Source organism: Protomyctophum bolini (genome assembly GCF_963924005.1).
Source record: "Protomyctophum bolini genome assembly, chromosome: 1".
In the NCBI taxonomy this organism is placed as follows: domain Eukaryota; kingdom Metazoa; phylum Chordata; class Actinopteri; order Myctophiformes; family Myctophidae; genus Protomyctophum; species Protomyctophum bolini.
This window is the reverse complement of record NC_137862.1, coordinates 19,436,810-19,454,179: the sequence shown is the minus strand read 5'-3', so window position 1 is coordinate 19,454,179 and position 17,370 is coordinate 19,436,810. Positions and strand designations below refer to the sequence as shown.

Genomic DNA, 17,370 nt, shown 5'->3' with positions numbered 1-17,370 from the left:
CTGAATGTGAAGGTAGCCTACTGGGGGAAGGCTTATACTGTGTGTATAGGCTCAATATGTAAGTTTGTCACATTCAATAGATCCTGTGATCTTTTGTGGCCAGATGTAATTTCCTGGCGTTTATTAGGACTATAGTAAACCATAAAAAAATAAATCACCATAAAATTGTGTTAAAAAATAATGCATATTTAGCCCCATGCTCGAATGCCCCCGCCCCCCTGTCAAAAACTGCTCAAATCCCTCAAACGAAAGAAAGCAGCAAATGAAAGAAAATTAACACTCACCTTTTAGTTTCTCTAATAAGAACCTAAAACATGAACCTTGGTTGAAAAAAACTAAAGTTGTTCTTTAAAGGCTGTTTTCTCGAAATGAGTTTTCCTCATACCTGGGACAAAGAATCTCCACTTCAGTTGAACTCACATACACCAAACGTTCCAGTCTTATTCATAACTATATTCCGCAGACATTTACTGAGGGATTTATTGATATATCATTCACAGTCTGATTTACATCACATTTTATACCTAAAAACATGCAGAAAATTGGGTTTTTTATGCCTGTTGACACTATTTTCTGATTTGTGGAATGATAATTAGAGATATCAAAAATCCCATCTGTAATTTTCTTTGTCTCTAATGTGTCAACAAAATGAAATGATAATTTTGAACCTGGCTTTATCCGATCTTCAGATTTATCGTCCCGAAATGTATGCAAATTAGCGCATATAATGCCGAATATGGTATTTAAACATATAATTTCAGAAAACTTGTAATACAAAAAATCTTAGTTTTAATATAAGTAATCAACTGGAGAAGTTTCATTGTGATAGCTATTATTTAACTTTTTTTCCCTATTCACCTGGGGTGTCTCACCTTAAGTACAGGTATCTGTACTTTACTTGAGTATGTCCAATTTACAATACTTTTACTTCTACTCCACTACATCTACTTTTTACTTAAAGTACATTGTGATGCCAATACTTTTTACTCAAATATATTTTTGATTAACTTTAAATCCTAGGCTCGACGCCAAGGACAGGATGTTTGTTGGTCAAAATGTTAAATACTCTCCGCGTCATCAGTGCCCATACCCGAAGGCGGGGTTGGCGAAAGGGCCTTTCTGTGTGGAGTTTGCATGTTCTCCCTGTGTCCCCTAGGGTAGGTACCCTCACAAAAACATGCAGTAATCCTGGTCTCTAAACTGCCTCCCCCTGGCCAGCCGGGGCGCCTGATGGAGGGGAAAGGAACTGGTTGGAATAACGTGTTCCTTCCACACGCTACGTCCAACCAGGGAAACTCCCCCCTGTCAGGTGTAAAGGAGCAACTTGGACACTCAGGCATGAAGGAAGCATGAGTTCAAGTCCGTTGCTCTCCCCTTGTCCCCCATATATGGGGACTAGGTTGGCGGAGGGTGTGTAGAGCCCAGGATCACATTAGATGATTGACACAGGGGTGAAAAATGGGTTACAAAGAAGAAAAGTTACACTTGTATATCTCTGCTGTGTGGAAGAAACCACCTAACTCCAAAATGTTCATTTTTCACGAAATGAAAAACAAAACACAAAAAACATCAAGCTCAAGTGGTATAGGAGGTTTTTGTCGAAGTGCTTTTTAATACTCTTTTTACCAACACAAAAACGTAAAGGGTGTTCAATTACACTGATTCATAAATAAAGAAATAAACCCTCAAAAATGGAATTAGGTTGTTTTCTTCTGGACAGCAACGATGTATGTAACAATATTATCTAATTGAATCCCTTAAAAGTAACTGACCCCAAATTCATACCTGGTGCCAGAGTCTTGTGCCTTGATTTGTGTCGAGAAGAAGAGTCGAGGGTGCTGCTCTCCATTCGGACATTGCCACCGCTGCGAGAGGCTGGACTGTGCCCAGAGCGTTCACTATGTCGTGCAGAGGGGCTGCCAGGCGGCGGCGGCAGCGGGGTGGCGTTGAGGTCTAAACAGCTGGCTGGGAAGAAGCGGGCCCCGGCCCCGACCCCCGGCGCCACACCGGAGCCCGGGTCGTCCGGGTGCAGCCGCACATCACTGAGGTTCCCCACAGACTTGGTGTCATTCAGTGCGTTGTGGCTTTTGGACAGGCTGAGATAGGAGGCGGAGCTCTTAGAGGAGGACGACATGGAGCCGTGGGCAGAGTCCGCCATGCTGTGGGTGTGTCGGCCGTGCTGCTTCTCTGTCCCGGACTGCAGCGTGTTAGTCTTGCCTTCCAGAAAGGGGTAGCGGCTGGCCTGCGGCTGAGAGCGAGAGGAACTGGGCTTATTGTGGCCATACTTGGCAACGGGAGCCTGCTCTGGCAGCTTGGAAGATGGCGGCCCCAGGTTGAAATCAAACTCTGTCTTGCCTTTGACGTCTTTGGGAGTGGGACTGAGGAGGTGCGGCAGGTTGTTATTGACCAGGTCTTTGCTGCATGAGATCGAGCGATTGAGAGTCTGAGACATGTACTGGTTCTTGGTGTGGAGTGTGGGACTCAAGTTGGAGGGAGGAGTTGGTTTGTTGCCATTTAGGAAGTTCTCGTTACCTAGATGATGGAGGTCCCCGTGGCGAGGGAGGCTGGAACACTCTTTACTGTTGGAACGACGGTGACTCGAGCTCTTACCATGACTCCTGCAGAGGAAGGTAGAATAAATACACATTGTTTTTTCTTCGTTCTCTTCGCTTCGGTAGAGTGGAGCAGTGAGTGCATAGTGAATACCACTCACAAAAGCCTTGTGAGTGGGTGGGATTGGAGTGGGATTCTCCCACATCAACTCTGCTCACATACACATGAAAACTAGGCCCAGCTTCCAGATTTAGTCCGAGCTATGCACTGACCATAGAAATAGAAAAGTATTAATCTCGCGTCACCAGGCTTTCCTGTGTGGAGGAAAATCTGGTATTCATTCTAAAACTGAGCCGTGTGATCCGGTATAGAAAAAAGAATTAAAACAAAAAACATCGTATTCCGTGTTTTCCGGTTGACGTTGCATTGTTTTCATTCCCCACATAATGCGAATCAACTAGTTCGGTCTAGCTAGTCGCGAATAAAAGATGGACATACTGGCCCAGACAGTTAGCTCAACCATCCGGGCACCTAGGCTGCTGCGCCAACCTGACGGCATGCCGCAGGTTCGACTCCCGATCCCGACGACCTTCGCCGCGTGTCTTCCCCCCCATCTCTCTCCCCATTTCCTGTCAGATTACTTTCAACCTATCAATAATAGACAGAAAAGGACCAAAAAAAAGAAGAAAAAAAGACATAAGACGTACCAAACAATTTTATACCAAAAGAAACTAAACGATTATACCAAACTAAACACATTTTAAACCAGGAGAAACATTTTGGAGGTGTACGCCGCCAGAGGTTCCAGTCGTGTGTTCCGGGCCGATTGATGACGTAAAGTTATTTCCACTCCAGACCGGATCAGAAACCCGAAAATGGTATTGATCCCAGAGTAGAAAAGAATGGACATTTCCATTCATAGGTAACTATGTGTTTTCGTTTGCTGGCAGGGTTTTATGCCAGTCGTATATCATCACTGGTATTACATTCAAGAAATAGAAAAAATAACCTATATTGCAATGGATACAATGTCGTTATTATTTAGTCATAAAGAAATGTATACATTTATAAAACACACAGACACGTGCACTTTCAAAATCGTTCCAAAATAGTAGATCTACAAGCTCACAATCAATGTGTAACTTCAGGACACATTGTCATCTTGTAGATCTGCTATTTTTGCATACAACTCTTGTACGCCGAAATAGGGCATTGTTTTACGGGGGTGGGCACAAAAAGTTGAAATATGGACATACAGGATTTGTGCGTGACAGCGATGGGACATGCAAAGCCTGAACAGTCATCTGACCTAGTAGGAACCGTGTTTTCTCCATGGTGGTGAGTCTTCCGCTTGGAGGAGCGTGGAGGATTGGGAGAGCCAGGGGGAGGCTTGTCTCTCTCCACCTGCCTCAGGGGCTGGAAGGCAGGGTGGTTCAGACTCTGCTCCGTCAGGTAGCGCTCGGTGGGGGTCAGCAGCAGCAGGTTCTGATAGGAGGAAGCACGCAAGTGGTGAGGAAAGGACCATTCTTTATACTTTGTGCACCGGTGATTCTATTTATGTAATTTCACGTGTTTAGTTTTTTTCAAATGTTTTCAAAAATAGTGGATGATGAGCTTGTAGATTGGCTAATGTTGAATAGCCAAAGCATAGACTAGGGTTATAGAGGGTATGCACGTGAGATCATCATACCCGGAGGTTATGCGAGAACGCCTACTGAGTGGCAAAAAACTCCAAACAGAAGAGTCCTATCTGTTTGCATCAAATGACGTTAAATTACATTAAACTCACTTTGCCACTAGATTTGCCACTCACTTTATACATGCACATACCGTCTATAGAGGTAAAACCGATGCTATGCGAGAGTGCAGTCTAGCTAGCCGACATCAACTCGGACTCTGCTACACATCACTCAAATAAATGTCGGCAGAGTTGGAGATTTGTGGAGATGTGATAAAGATGGATGATAAAAGCATATTGTTACACTATGTCTTACCTTCATCAGATCCAACATCAGACCACTGAGAATGCCCAGATACCTCCTCTCCAGTGTCTGAGGATGAGTCACTGAGGGAAACTTCACACACACACACACACACACACACACACACACACACACACACACAGGCCCACACCCACACACACACACACACACACACACACACACACACACACACACACACAGACACACACACACACACACACACACGCACAGTCACATTTGATGTTGATGAGAAGGAATATGCATCTTTGGCTTTTCAATACACGATGCATGTTATCTATACCAGCAAGATGTAGCAAATTATAATAACAGAAATGTATTACTGGAGATCAAACTAAACACACACACACACACACACACACACACACACACACACACACACACACACACACACACACTGGGTGCCACAGTGAACACCAACCTATCTCATGAGTCATAGCAATCCACTCAGTCATGGTACTGGTACAGTGCCATCGGGGGGGGGGGGGGGGGAGAAAGAGAGAGAGAGAGAGAGAGAGACACCGACAGACAGACAGACAGACAGACAGACAGACAGTTCCTTACCCTGATTCCATGGAAGCGAGGGTTGTTGTAGAAGAGTTTCATCTGCTCTGCAGGGAGAGATCCTAGTACCTTCTGAATGGTGAAGAGCTGAGGAGGACAACATCCTCTATGATGTGTTCATAGAACTTATCCTCACACAGAGCACTGTGCAAGAGTTCAGGTTAAATGCTAGTGTGTGTACTGTAGGTCACCCAAAAGAGAGATTCAATGCCCATGACCCAAACTAGTGAATAGCAGAGCTACAGGCGGCAACATTGTTAGCTTGTAGATCAACTATTTTCACAACTTCTTAATTATTATCATCATAATTGATGGAATTTGTTTGTTTGTTTTAAAATGTGTAACATCTTAATAATTATATATTTTGTTTTTAAATGAAAAAAATTGATTTATACTCGAGTGACCCACAAATGGGTCCCGATCCACGGTTTGGGAAACAGTGATCTAACAAAAACATACAGTAACTCACATAACGGCGCAATAAGTGTTTTTTTATCGAAATAAGATAATAATCTGGGATAAGAGAGATAATTTTGATTCGCCAACCTGGTCCATCTCACTTTCACCAGGAAACAAGGGCTGCCCGTCACTCAGCTCCCCCAGGATGCAACCCACAGACCACATATCCACCGCCTTGCCATAGGGAGCACTAGGAGAGGGACAGACAGAGGGACAGACAGAGGGACAGAGGGACAGACAGACAGACAGACAGACAGACAGACAGACAGACAGACAAGGAGGGGAGCAGGGGGAGGAGTGTTTCAACAAATCTCTGATCAGAAAAGGATAATTTTGTCATTTACCCCATTATGACCTGAGGAACTGATTCTACAATGTCTTCTAAATCCTTTCAGTTTTCTGAAAAACCTGTTTCTATGTCAGTGCTTCTCAAACCTTTTCATGTCAAGGAGCCTCAAAATGATATATATTTAGCTGCCGACACCCATCTCAAAATAGTACACGCGCGGCACTAAGTTCCATGCTATGAGCTTCTATAGCTGCTATTTTTTTATAGCCAAAGTATAAAATAATGGTTAAAGTGGTTAAAAGCTAAAGTGACACAAAAGTGGTAATGGATGACTGGGTGCTGATGACAATGATGGCTGTAATGGGCTTACATACAGATAACATCTCACGTTTATGTCATATCACACGTAAAGTCCAAGAGGAGATAATAGTGGGGGGAGATGAACAGGGATGTTAGTGGTGGTGGTGGTGATGATGGCTGACTGGCTGTCACCGACGAACATGGCGATTTCAAGGCATTCAGGAGCAGAGGAGTGTGGCTGAGAGACGAGGAGAGAGCTGACAGAGCAGAGGCAGAAAAGATCAGTGAAGTTGGAGTGAGAGAGTATTTGAGTGGGTGGCATTCAAACGCTGTCTCAATAAATGTTCCTGGGTATTCACTAAATCAGGCCAATGCCTGGTGTCCAAACCAGAATGGACATTCAAGTCACAGCACTGACGCAGAGTCTTTTACTTATCGTTTCAAACCTTGGAAGCATGACACATTATTCAGGACAGCATGTACAGCACAGACTGCCGGTGATGCATTTGCATTTATTCAAATACCTGATTCATTATGCTAACTCGGTTGTAAAAGGAAAGGAAAGGTACTATGTTTACCCAGGGTAACTGGACTAAGCATCAGATACTTGTTTACAGCCAGGCCCTGCTCATAGAACATTTCATGGCAGTGGTTCAATGCCTTGTTCAAGGGCACTTCAGCAGTGGTAATTTTTAACGTGTCGGACCGCTGATTCGAACTGGCGAACTGTAGCTGATTGCCAGAAGTGTGAGAGACTGAAAATGAGCAGTGAGATGAGAGATAGGAAAAACGACACATGGAACTTGACCTCACAATGACGATTGATCACTTGTTGGGAGATGCCCTCACAAGTATAGAAATATAAGCACGCACACACACTCATAGGTCGATTTTGAAAGTGGTAAAACCCATGTGGTAATACATAAATTGGCCTCGCTCTGTGCCCAAACGTATTATGAAAGCCGTATCGGCCCGTGTTGAACGCACACACATATGGCATACGAAATTCCTGAATATTTTAGCATTGTGGGAGTGTCCATATGTTAATTATTTACGCTTTGTGCAATTTGCCATTAAGCCCCTTGACCTAAAAACACTCAGCGCATAACGATAAGACGTGGGTCTGACCACCTCTTAAATGCAAAAAGCACTGTTTGATTTTACACTTGAGCGGCTCTGGGAGGCTGCTGGAGTGTTGCCATGTCTGTTTATTATAAGCGGCTTCTGTTCATTCATTAAAACTATGAACTCTGACTGCAGGGGGATATATAATGATCATTATAACAATGTGCAAGAAAATATTTAAAAAGATGGAAGAACTTTATATTTGTGGACAATCAAAATATGTTTTTTATTTTAATGTGGTGTCATAAAAATGTATCTGGATATGGCAGACTCACTATCTAGAAAATAATAACATGGCACTTCATTTAAAATAGGTTACAGACCCCTGTTATATGCGATTCTTTTGGGATATCACACCCGATTCAAGTCTTCTTTAATAAAATGCTACGAGCGAAGACCATATACCATCGGGACCACAGGCACAGCATGCAGCACGCATTCAACTCATGTGACTTATTTTGAGGCATAAAGGTGACAGCATGCAGTGCAATAGGAATAATTAACCCAAATGTGACAAAGTCATGTCATGTCTTCTGGTGCCAGCCTGAAGAAATGTAATACCACGATCCCCAAAGTGCGCATTCCGTATGTGACATCAGCTGACTGGTAAAGAGAATAGTACGGACATGTTGATTGGGTACGTCTCAAACACTCCTTAAACACTCCCATGACTAATTCAAGGCCGTTTTGCACAATCCACGGGGTGTCGAAAGTGGTTCTTAGCATGCCCAGAATTGCTATATGACATTCCACACGCCCCCACCTCTTAAAACTGTAATATTATATGTAATATTATTGGAACTGCTTAATCGAGCTCTTAGTCTTTACTCTGGTCGAATTGCGCAGCACCGCATACCATTTTGCGTAGTCACATGCATGACGTGTCATGCGTTGGTGTGGTGCAGGCATCAAAGCACCTGCATGTGTAACGTGCGGATGAGAACACACACACACACACACACACACACACACACACACACACACACACACACACACACACACACACACACACACACACACACACACACTCACACACTCACACTCACACTCACCCCAGCAGTAGCTCAGGTGAGCGGTACCACCTTGTAGCCACATACTCAGTGTAGTTGGCATCGGTGCCCTCTGACAGGTTGCGAGCAAAACCTGAGTCAGGGCAATGAGAAATAACACAATCATTAATCAAGTCTTACTACACACCAAAAACTAATGGTGCCACTGCCAAAACTGGTTCTTCAGAGTGATGCCATAGATTAGAAGAAGAAACATTTTTGCGTGCATGCATGAACTGGTAAAGTGTAAATACCAATAACATATATTGTGAAATAATGAGCAATTTTTTTGTATAATTTAACAAAGGACCTTAATATAAACAAACATCACAAAATTATTAGTTGTCCATCTGTGTATATCTTCTGTCACTCTGTATGCAAACTGATCCACCAGAGGGTGCTGAAGTGGCTGAACTATGCACACTTTAGGTTGCCAAAATGTAAGCATTGTGGAAAACATGACCTTTCCCCAAGGTTTTAAATGGATGCTCTGAATGGTTGACAGTACTGTATGCATAGTTAATAAGGTGTCCCACAGTCTGTCAGACAATAGACAGCCCTCAACTTGCCAAACTAGCTAAGGACACAGAATCCATGCTCTGGAGCTTTGAATTGGTATTTTGGAGCTTAACGTCAAGGACGCAAAGCCAATTGAATGTTTTCTGAAGGTATTCCAAAACTAAATGTAGAATGAATGAAAAAAAAGAAAAAATAAAGAAAGACAAATTCATGTGTTGTCATAAAAAAACTGATCTCGATCCAGGCAAACACCAATAGAGACCTCAAAGATGATGAGTTTTTACTGTACCATACATATATAATAGGTCTAGCTGAATAAATAAAAGAATAGGAGCTCAAGATGATGACGTTGTGATCTTACCAAAGTCACAGAGTTTTAGAATGTCCTCAGAGCTGATAAGGAGGTTCTCAGGTTTGATGTCTGTGGAGAGACAAAGCTAATGAATAATACACATTTCCAACAACCTTTTACCTATCACTATTCACTACCACATTATATGCCACATTATTCTAATTAGAGATAATTATGCAACATAGGCTGCATACCATTTACAATTGTATATATATAACATCTTCCTTAGTCATAGCTTGACAAATGTGTATAATATGGGGGAGGCTGTTCTATAATGGTTAGTGCCAGTTTATGATTAACTGGAAAAAGATGGTTGGGAGCGGGAGCGAGACAACCTGTCCCCTTCCTCGAGCTTCTTTCAAGCTTTATTCTTAAATTATTTTTCAAATATTTTGAAATAAAGAAATATATATATACTCATAATCCATAATAACGCATCTGTGATCCAAAAATGGGTCACAATCCTCTATTTGGGAAACACTGCACTAGATGGCATTGTGCAAGGCAATTCAGTGGACAGCCATGGAAAACTAGGTATGAATATCTGTGTCTGTCACATATAGATTTCCAGGATAAGAATGATTCTTCACCTCTGTGTACAATCTCGTTCTTGTGACACCAATGGATGGCCTTGATGAGCTGGTAGATGTAACTGCGTACTTTATCAGGTGGGGCGCCATTGGGAAGTTCCTCTAACAGCTCCAGCATGTTCTGCGAGGCATCAACACAAGGATAACTTGATGGACATGACGAACACGTATTACAGTATGATGACCTGCCCTGTGTTGTTATCTCCGTCAGGAGATGCATGCATTCGTCAAATCGTCTGTGTATGTGTGTGTGTGTGTGTGTGTGTGTGTGTGTGTGTGTGTGTGTCCGTCCACAATCTTACACTACTAGGCTGATCAGAATCATATTTCCTGTGCATTCTGACAGCAGGCCAAGGACCTCAATCCTTGCTTATTTTTGTAATTCTTGCATTTTTGGCGGTGCACACCGCTCCTTTACATGGCTACTGTATGTGTGTCCCTGTGTCTGTCCGTGCCCGTTTGTCCGTTTAGAGTAGGACCTTTGACCCTGCTGTTTACACTATTGACCACTGTGGCTGATCACTCACGCGCACACACACACACACACACACACACACACACGCACACACACACACACACACACACACTAAAATGTAGTAATGCTGACCCTTTCAACGTATTCAAAGACGAGGTAGAGTTTCCCCCTTCTACGAAAAGCTTCCTTCAGTTCAACGATGTTGTCCTGCTTTAGTGTGCGGAGCATTTTCAACTCCCGTAGTGTGGTCTCCTTAACTTCCTCATTTTCTGGGGGGGGGAAGAAAACATGATGGGGTATATGCACAGCAGCCATTTTGGAAAGAACTCACCCTACTTCCCCTTCCCCTTCCCTACTTCCTACACACTGGAACCAAATAGACCTTTACGGGTCCATTCGTACACTCTCAGAGTTACACATCCATATACGGGGCCATTTGGAACCCACTCAAGGACACTTTAGGAACTACTGGTGTAGCAGTGTTTCCAGTGAGCCAACATGCTTAATAGCACATAGCAGCACCCTGAATGGAACAGAGCCTTAATTAGTATCATCGGGAGGAAAGGGGCCCTAATCTGACGACTCGATGACCTCTTCTCCACCCTAGCCCGTAGAACATTACCTAGCCTTGATGACCATGGAGTCTTATGCAAAGGTTAAAATGTAATTTAGACAGATGCCAGATTTCTATATAGTATATCCTACTGTTTAGAGTAGACTGATGCAGGGTTCCTATAATCCTAGATTACTGAGGCACTACACTGCCTCTATCATGCATTTGATGTATGTGTTTATGTTTACCTTGCTTTCTGTAAGTCGCTCTGAATAAAGAGAATCTACCAAATGCCTAAATTCTAAATAGTAAGGCAAATTTTGACATACTTACAAACAGCCTCATTACAAAAAAAACAAAAAAAAACATTATATTTTATTTGTGTGTGTGTGTGTGTGTGTGTGTGTGTGTGTGTGTGTGTGTGTTTATCATGCTCAAGCTAGTGGCATCTAAGACGTATGTGTAAGTAACCCTTTTTTCTCGTAAAATCTAAATGAAGAAATCTGGCTTTACGCACCTTCACTGTCTTTGAACTTCTTAATGGCCACCAGCTCATTGGTTTCCTGTGAGACAAAGTGAGGAGTTTTATACATTAATCACAAAAAAAGAGAAAAATAGGTACTGAATGAGAGCCAGAGTGAAAGAAAGCCAGAAAGTGACAGAAGGTCGGCATGGATGTCAAAGTTACTATTAATAGAATAGGAGGTGAAAGTCAGAGCGAGTGAGATATATTTTCTGCCCACTTGAATCCAGGCCTGAGCACATCACTGCAATCAGCATCAACTATTTTTTGTGAATTTCTGTTCAAATTACTTGCAATGCCAAGTCACGCAATATACCAGTGAGGGAAAACACACAAAACAAAATAAACAGAAGTGAAAATTTCGCTTTCGATTTAAAGAAATGCATTTATCGCTATTCTTTTCCCAGATTGCGGTTTTGTAATTGTACATCCAGTTCACGTCACTGGTCCCGGTGGGCCTTCAAAATAAAGGTTTTCACTGGATAAACACTGGCAGTGGCTAAGAATTAATTAATTCATACCTGGCAGTTAATGTGTGGACCAGAGGCCGATTCTACAAATGCCTTCTAAATCAGTAGTTCTCACACTTTCAAGATTTTTCAAAAAATAGCAGATGTACAAGCTTGCAGCTGTGAGCCTGTACATCTGCTATTTTTTATTTGAATAGCCAACATATAAACCAATTTTAATAGGTTAAACACAATGTAGGTTATGGATTCAGTCAAGACTTCCCTGATAAAGGCTTAACCGCCGAAATGTTGGATTAATTTGTCTAAACCTGCTCCGTCCTAATTAAGTATTGGCAATTTGGCACTCTGGCTATTGGCGTGTGCGGCCACTTTCTTGTCTTTTCAAGATTCCCTCTTCAGTCAAGACTGTAACATAAATTTGACTGACCCATTATGTGAATTTGATCATGCTGTGAATACATGTGTGCGCTAGAGACAAACATCAACCCTCTTGGTGGTGCAAAGCAACTGCTTTAACCTGAAGGCATGTCATCATATGAGAAACTTTCAAATTGTGAAAATAGTAGATCTGCAGATGTACAAGTCACTATATGTTTTGACATGGCCAACATGCTCATTGGGAGCATTTAGGCTCAAGACAGTTCAATGCTAAGCCAGAAGGAGTTGGGGATCAAACCCCAAGCGACCACTCTACCTGCTGACCGTGCTGAGACACTGCCGCCGAAATGTAACCCAAAACTGGACTTCTATGGTTACAAGCTTGCATTACGAGGATCACATCATGTTTACCCCCCGATTGCCGCAGACACACAAGAGTTTTACATGAAACACAGACAGACATAACTCTCAACTTTAATGTACTGGATAGACACTTATCCAGGCAAAATCACCAGCTCAACTCCCTCATGGCTCACCATAGAACAGGACATCCATAAAACGTCCCTGCCTGCCCTTTTGTTTTCAACGACAAAACCCCTGGCCTCCATCTCGAATATTTTTTTGGTTAAACAATCTCTGAGTATCTGGTATCGAATAAGGAAAGCATTTAAACTACCTGAAATATCTGCTTATAATAAAAAATCCCTAAAACGAAAGAAAGCAGCAAATGAAAAAAAGTTACTCACCTTTTACTTTCTCTAATAACAACCTAAAACATGAACCTTGGTTGAAAAAAACTAAAGTTGTCCTTTAAGGTAATCCACAGGCTACATTATTCCTGCACTCATTTTATCCCTCTGTTTCTCCACTATGCTCAAAATGTAACACGACAGAGGGAGTTTAGGACATCTTTTTTGGTCGTGCCCCAAACTAACTAAATGTTGGAGTGACATCTTTAAGTTTTTCTCAGACGTATATGACTGTATTATAACCCCAGACCCCTACTGTGCTATTCTGGGTGGATTTCAAGATCTGTCATTTCTATCTCATTACCAACATAAAGCTATACAATATGGCATGGTTATCGCAAAAAGGAATATTCTGATCCATTGGAAAGGAGTGGAAGTACCCTCTTTTAATGCATGGCTAGCAGAATTGACTAACCTGTTGCAAATGGAAATGTGGAATGTGACAACAGTGTTTTCCTCACCTATATCATTAACAGGCTGAAGTATGTATGCACATGAGTATTTTATTTTATAAAACTCTTAACTGTGATTTGAGTATTATTATTATTATTTTTAGTTTTTTCCTTTTTCTTTCCTTTTCAGTAGAATGGGGGGGGGGGGGGTCGGGGGGGAGGGTTTATATACAGATGTGAAGTGAATGTTTGTACAGTATGTCTTTACAGTGGGTGTTTGGGGAGGAATGGAGTGGGGCTGAAGGGAGTTGTGAGAACAGAGAACATATTACTCCCGGTTTTAGCTTCACTGCATTGGCTTCCGGTTGTTTTTAGGATTGATTTTAAATTGATTTTACTTGTTTATAAAGCTCTCAATGGTCTCGCACCTTCCTACCTACATGACTGCCTGCCTAAATATGTCCCAAACCGCCCCCCTCAGGTCTTCCACTGCTGGCCTGCTCGCTGTGCCTAACAAATGTCAACTAAAAAACACGGTGGCGTCAGTGCTTTCTGCTTCCACGGGCAGACGGCGTGGAACAAACTTCCACTGTACTTTCAACAGGCAGCCTCTGTAGACATTTTTAAAGCACAGCTCAAGACCTACTTCTACACTCTTGCTTTTAGTTGATCTTTTAAATTCCTTGTTATTCATGTCCTCACTGTATTGCATTACTGCTATTATTTTAATGTTTCATGCCTTGCTTTTCTTTTCTGATTTTCTCCATTGCTCTGTAATGCACTTTGAGCTGCATTTCATGTCATGAAAGAAGGTGCTATACAAATAAAGTTGTATTATTATTATGTCTCTTCCTTTAAAAGTGTCTAGCAACAAGATGGCAGTAACACTTATTTCAGGGGAAAAAGAGGGCAAGTTGTTGACAGATGTGTTGGTGTTGCAATCATTTGAATGACTTGCATCTTCATGCCGGACCACACAAGCCTTCACTGTAGCTCAATATAAAGGGATTACAACATGCAGGCCTGTCTCACTCTGGTGTCTTTGTTTTCTCTTGTTCCTCTGCAGAGCCATTGTCCTTTTGTTGACAGACAGAGGGCTCAGAGCTCACTGTCCTTCAACAAGGACCACACTGAGAGCCGACTGGTCAGGAGGCCGAGCTCTGACATAAGCAGGGTGCATATCTTTGGTCTGATGTACAGTCTGACACCCTACCCCAAACCCTAACCGAACCCTAACCGCACACGTCTTAACACTCCGATTGCCCGGGGTTATTTAATCCATGAAATCATATCAGCGATTTACAGTAGCGGAGCACTTTTACCGAAGGACCGGATGTTATCCCAGATGTGGCTGTAGCAGCAAAATGTAGCCAAAACACTCTAGAGCCGATCGACAACAACGGGAGGTATGATTAAATCTACCGTGACTAGCGATGGGACCGCGGTGGGCCGTCTAAGACATGATCTTTTCTTAGAATAGGACGGGATGATTTCTCTGAGATATAAATGTATAAATAAACACTGGTGATTTTACAGTGTTCCATATCTCATATGTAACCTCCAGTGACTTCCATTGATTTGCCTTTGCAACCAACAAAGCCATCATACTGTATACATTCATTTAAAATGTTCCACTGATGTAAACACAGCTTTAGATCACCAGATTAAAATGGATACAGCTTCACATTTTTTCAATACGCAATTTGCAAAGCAAGCCATGACAATAGGTAAATCTTTCAAGTTGCTATAAAACCAGAACTGTAATTCTGTCGATATACATTAAAGAGTTACTGTTATCTGTTGAGCCCCAGCAACCTATTCATCAATCTACGGTTATACTGTAGCTCTCATTGGGTAGGATGTTGGGCACCAACTGCCACCTGTGGAATATGCCCTCCCGTTTTCTTGGGCCTTTTTTCTTTCTATATATTTTGATTTGACGTAGTTTGAAATTTGGCCCTTTAGCCTAGTATCAATCAATTGTTTGACTGCCTTTGCTGTTTTTATGCTATGTTTTTAAACCCTGTAGCAAAATGGCCGGTGTCGAGTCGGTCGGACCCACGGTTGTCCAGAACTGCCACAAAAAGGCCTCTGCCCGGGCTACACCAGGCGACACCACTCCATATTTGGGCATGCCTGACACAGAACTCCAAAAGCTGGCCTGTTCTCTGACATCACAATCTCCATATATGGGCATAAAAGGGACACAGACAGATGGGTTGAACGGGTACTCTGCATTTCCGGTTGTCCAGAACCAGCACAAAAGCCTCATTTGGCATGCTTGACAAATAACTCCATATATGGACATAAAAGGGACACATACATAAAAACTGGGTGGGGAATGCATTTCCGGTTGTCCAGAGCCAGCACAAAAGCCTCTGCCCGGGCTCTGGACCTGATCACCCCTATATCTCCATATATGGATCTGGCCTGTTCTGACATCACAACACTGGCACCGCTCTAGTTACTTGCGCAAGCAGAGCGTGCGGTAAATGGCTGGGTATGTCGGTGGTGTCCAACGGCCAATCAGGGACCAAGAATGTATGTATGTCGGTGTTGTCCATCCGCCAATCAGGGACCAAGAATAGTACTCCACCGGCCAATGAGGGACCACTGTTCTTGATGATGTAACTAAAGTACGTTTCAAAATTGGTATAAGGTCATTAGGGGGTATGTATCGGCTGGGTATGTATGTATGTTGGTGTCACAATATATCATAATATATAGTTTTTTGGCCACGGTGATGCCAGTGGTGAGTGCATTTCTACTTCTTATTAAATTCAAAGTCATAATGCTCAAAACCCTAGGCCTTAGAGCATTATGATTTACATTAGAAACAGGAATCTGCTAGTTGTGTCAATCTAGATCATTGCTATGATCAATACTAAAATTCAATTAGATATTTTGTGTTGAGTGAAAACAAGAGTTTTATTATAGGGCCTAAACTACTAAGTATTGAGTTTAAGTGGTTCACACAAGCACAAATTAAATAAAAATACACAGCAATAGCAGTACAGCACAGTAGTATAATTGAGATTCAAATTGAGATTTATTACCATTTGTTGTAAAATATGGTAGTAATGAAAACACAATCTGGAGCCTATTATATCCTATTCTAATCAAGCGTGTAGCCTAGTAGATTCTAGGCCAATATGAGGAGAGGAATCCTTGTCTTATGTTATTCATATCCCAGCAGGTCTCTTTTCCACTACTGTCAGAGTGACCCATTTAGCAACAATACTCCCTCCCCTCCCTCTATGTCACAAAAATGTGTATGTGTGCAAAGCCATCCACACATACACATGCGCAGCTCTGCTTTCTGTCTGCCACCCTTTTCTTTCCTGCCCTGGTTTCAACAGAGAAAAGTACAATTTGATGCTCTCTTACAGCAAAGCTAGACAGCTTTTGTCACCGTGTTCTCTGGCTATTCACAGGGAAATATGTTGGGGTGCATACTTAGTTTAGACTAGTCATTGGTTAGACATAAGGTTGGTGAGGGGTGCCTTAAGGGGGTGCATACTTAGTTTAGACTAGTCATTGGTTAGACATTAAAGTTAGGTTTAGGTGTGCTTCCCCGTGGGAGGTTAGGGTTAGGGTGAGGGTTTGAGATAGGTTGTAGGACTAATGACTAACCACTGACTAGTCTAAACGAAGTACGGACACAACATGACGTGAGGTCTGTCACACTTCCATTAAGTCACTTGAAAATAAAGAAATGTAAGTAAAGTATACTGATGGTGCCTGCAAAATTGTATAAAGACAATGAGATACTGTGAGATATAGGTTTCAGCCATGCTAACATGACTGAAAATGGATTTGAAAACACTGACTTTAACAATACTATATTATATAATGCATATTGCATAATACTACTAGGGATGTCCTGAATCCCTTTTTTCGTTCCCACAATTTATGTGTTAGCCGATACCGAATACTGATACCAGAGAATAATATTTATAATAAAATAAGAAAAATAAATCTTATTTTGAAGTCCACCAACCGGGAAAAAGTGCTTTGACCATTCAGCAGT

The 17,370-nt window shown here is 42.2% G+C and overlaps 2 protein-coding genes across 2 annotated transcripts in view; both read right to left on the bottom strand.

Annotated features, from left to right (window-relative positions):
* cdkl5 (cyclin dependent kinase like 5) overlaps positions 1-17,370 on the bottom strand; it is a 32,432-nt gene that overhangs the window by 9,027 nt on the left and 6,035 nt on the right. Inside the window, exons 3-12 of the mRNA XM_080771991.1 lie at positions 11,346-11,391; positions 10,408-10,544; positions 9,801-9,921; positions 9,220-9,279; positions 8,343-8,433; positions 5,664-5,766; positions 5,118-5,204; positions 4,548-4,628; positions 3,863-4,038; positions 1,786-2,618 (exon numbers count right to left, since the gene is read on the bottom strand). Coding sequence (XP_080628117.1) covers positions 1,786-2,618; positions 3,863-4,038; positions 4,548-4,628; positions 5,118-5,204; positions 5,664-5,766; positions 8,343-8,433; positions 9,220-9,279; positions 9,801-9,921; positions 10,408-10,544; positions 11,346-11,391 — 1,735 coding nt within the window. The remainder of the gene's footprint in view (positions 1-1,785; positions 2,619-3,862; positions 4,039-4,547; positions 4,629-5,117; positions 5,205-5,663; positions 5,767-8,342; positions 8,434-9,219; positions 9,280-9,800; positions 9,922-10,407; positions 10,545-11,345; positions 11,392-17,370) is intronic.
* zrsr2 (zinc finger (CCCH type), RNA-binding motif and serine/arginine rich 2) overlaps positions 1-17,370 on the bottom strand; it is an 80,733-nt gene that overhangs the window by 58,754 nt on the left and 4,609 nt on the right. The gene's annotated exons all lie outside the window — the stretch shown is intronic.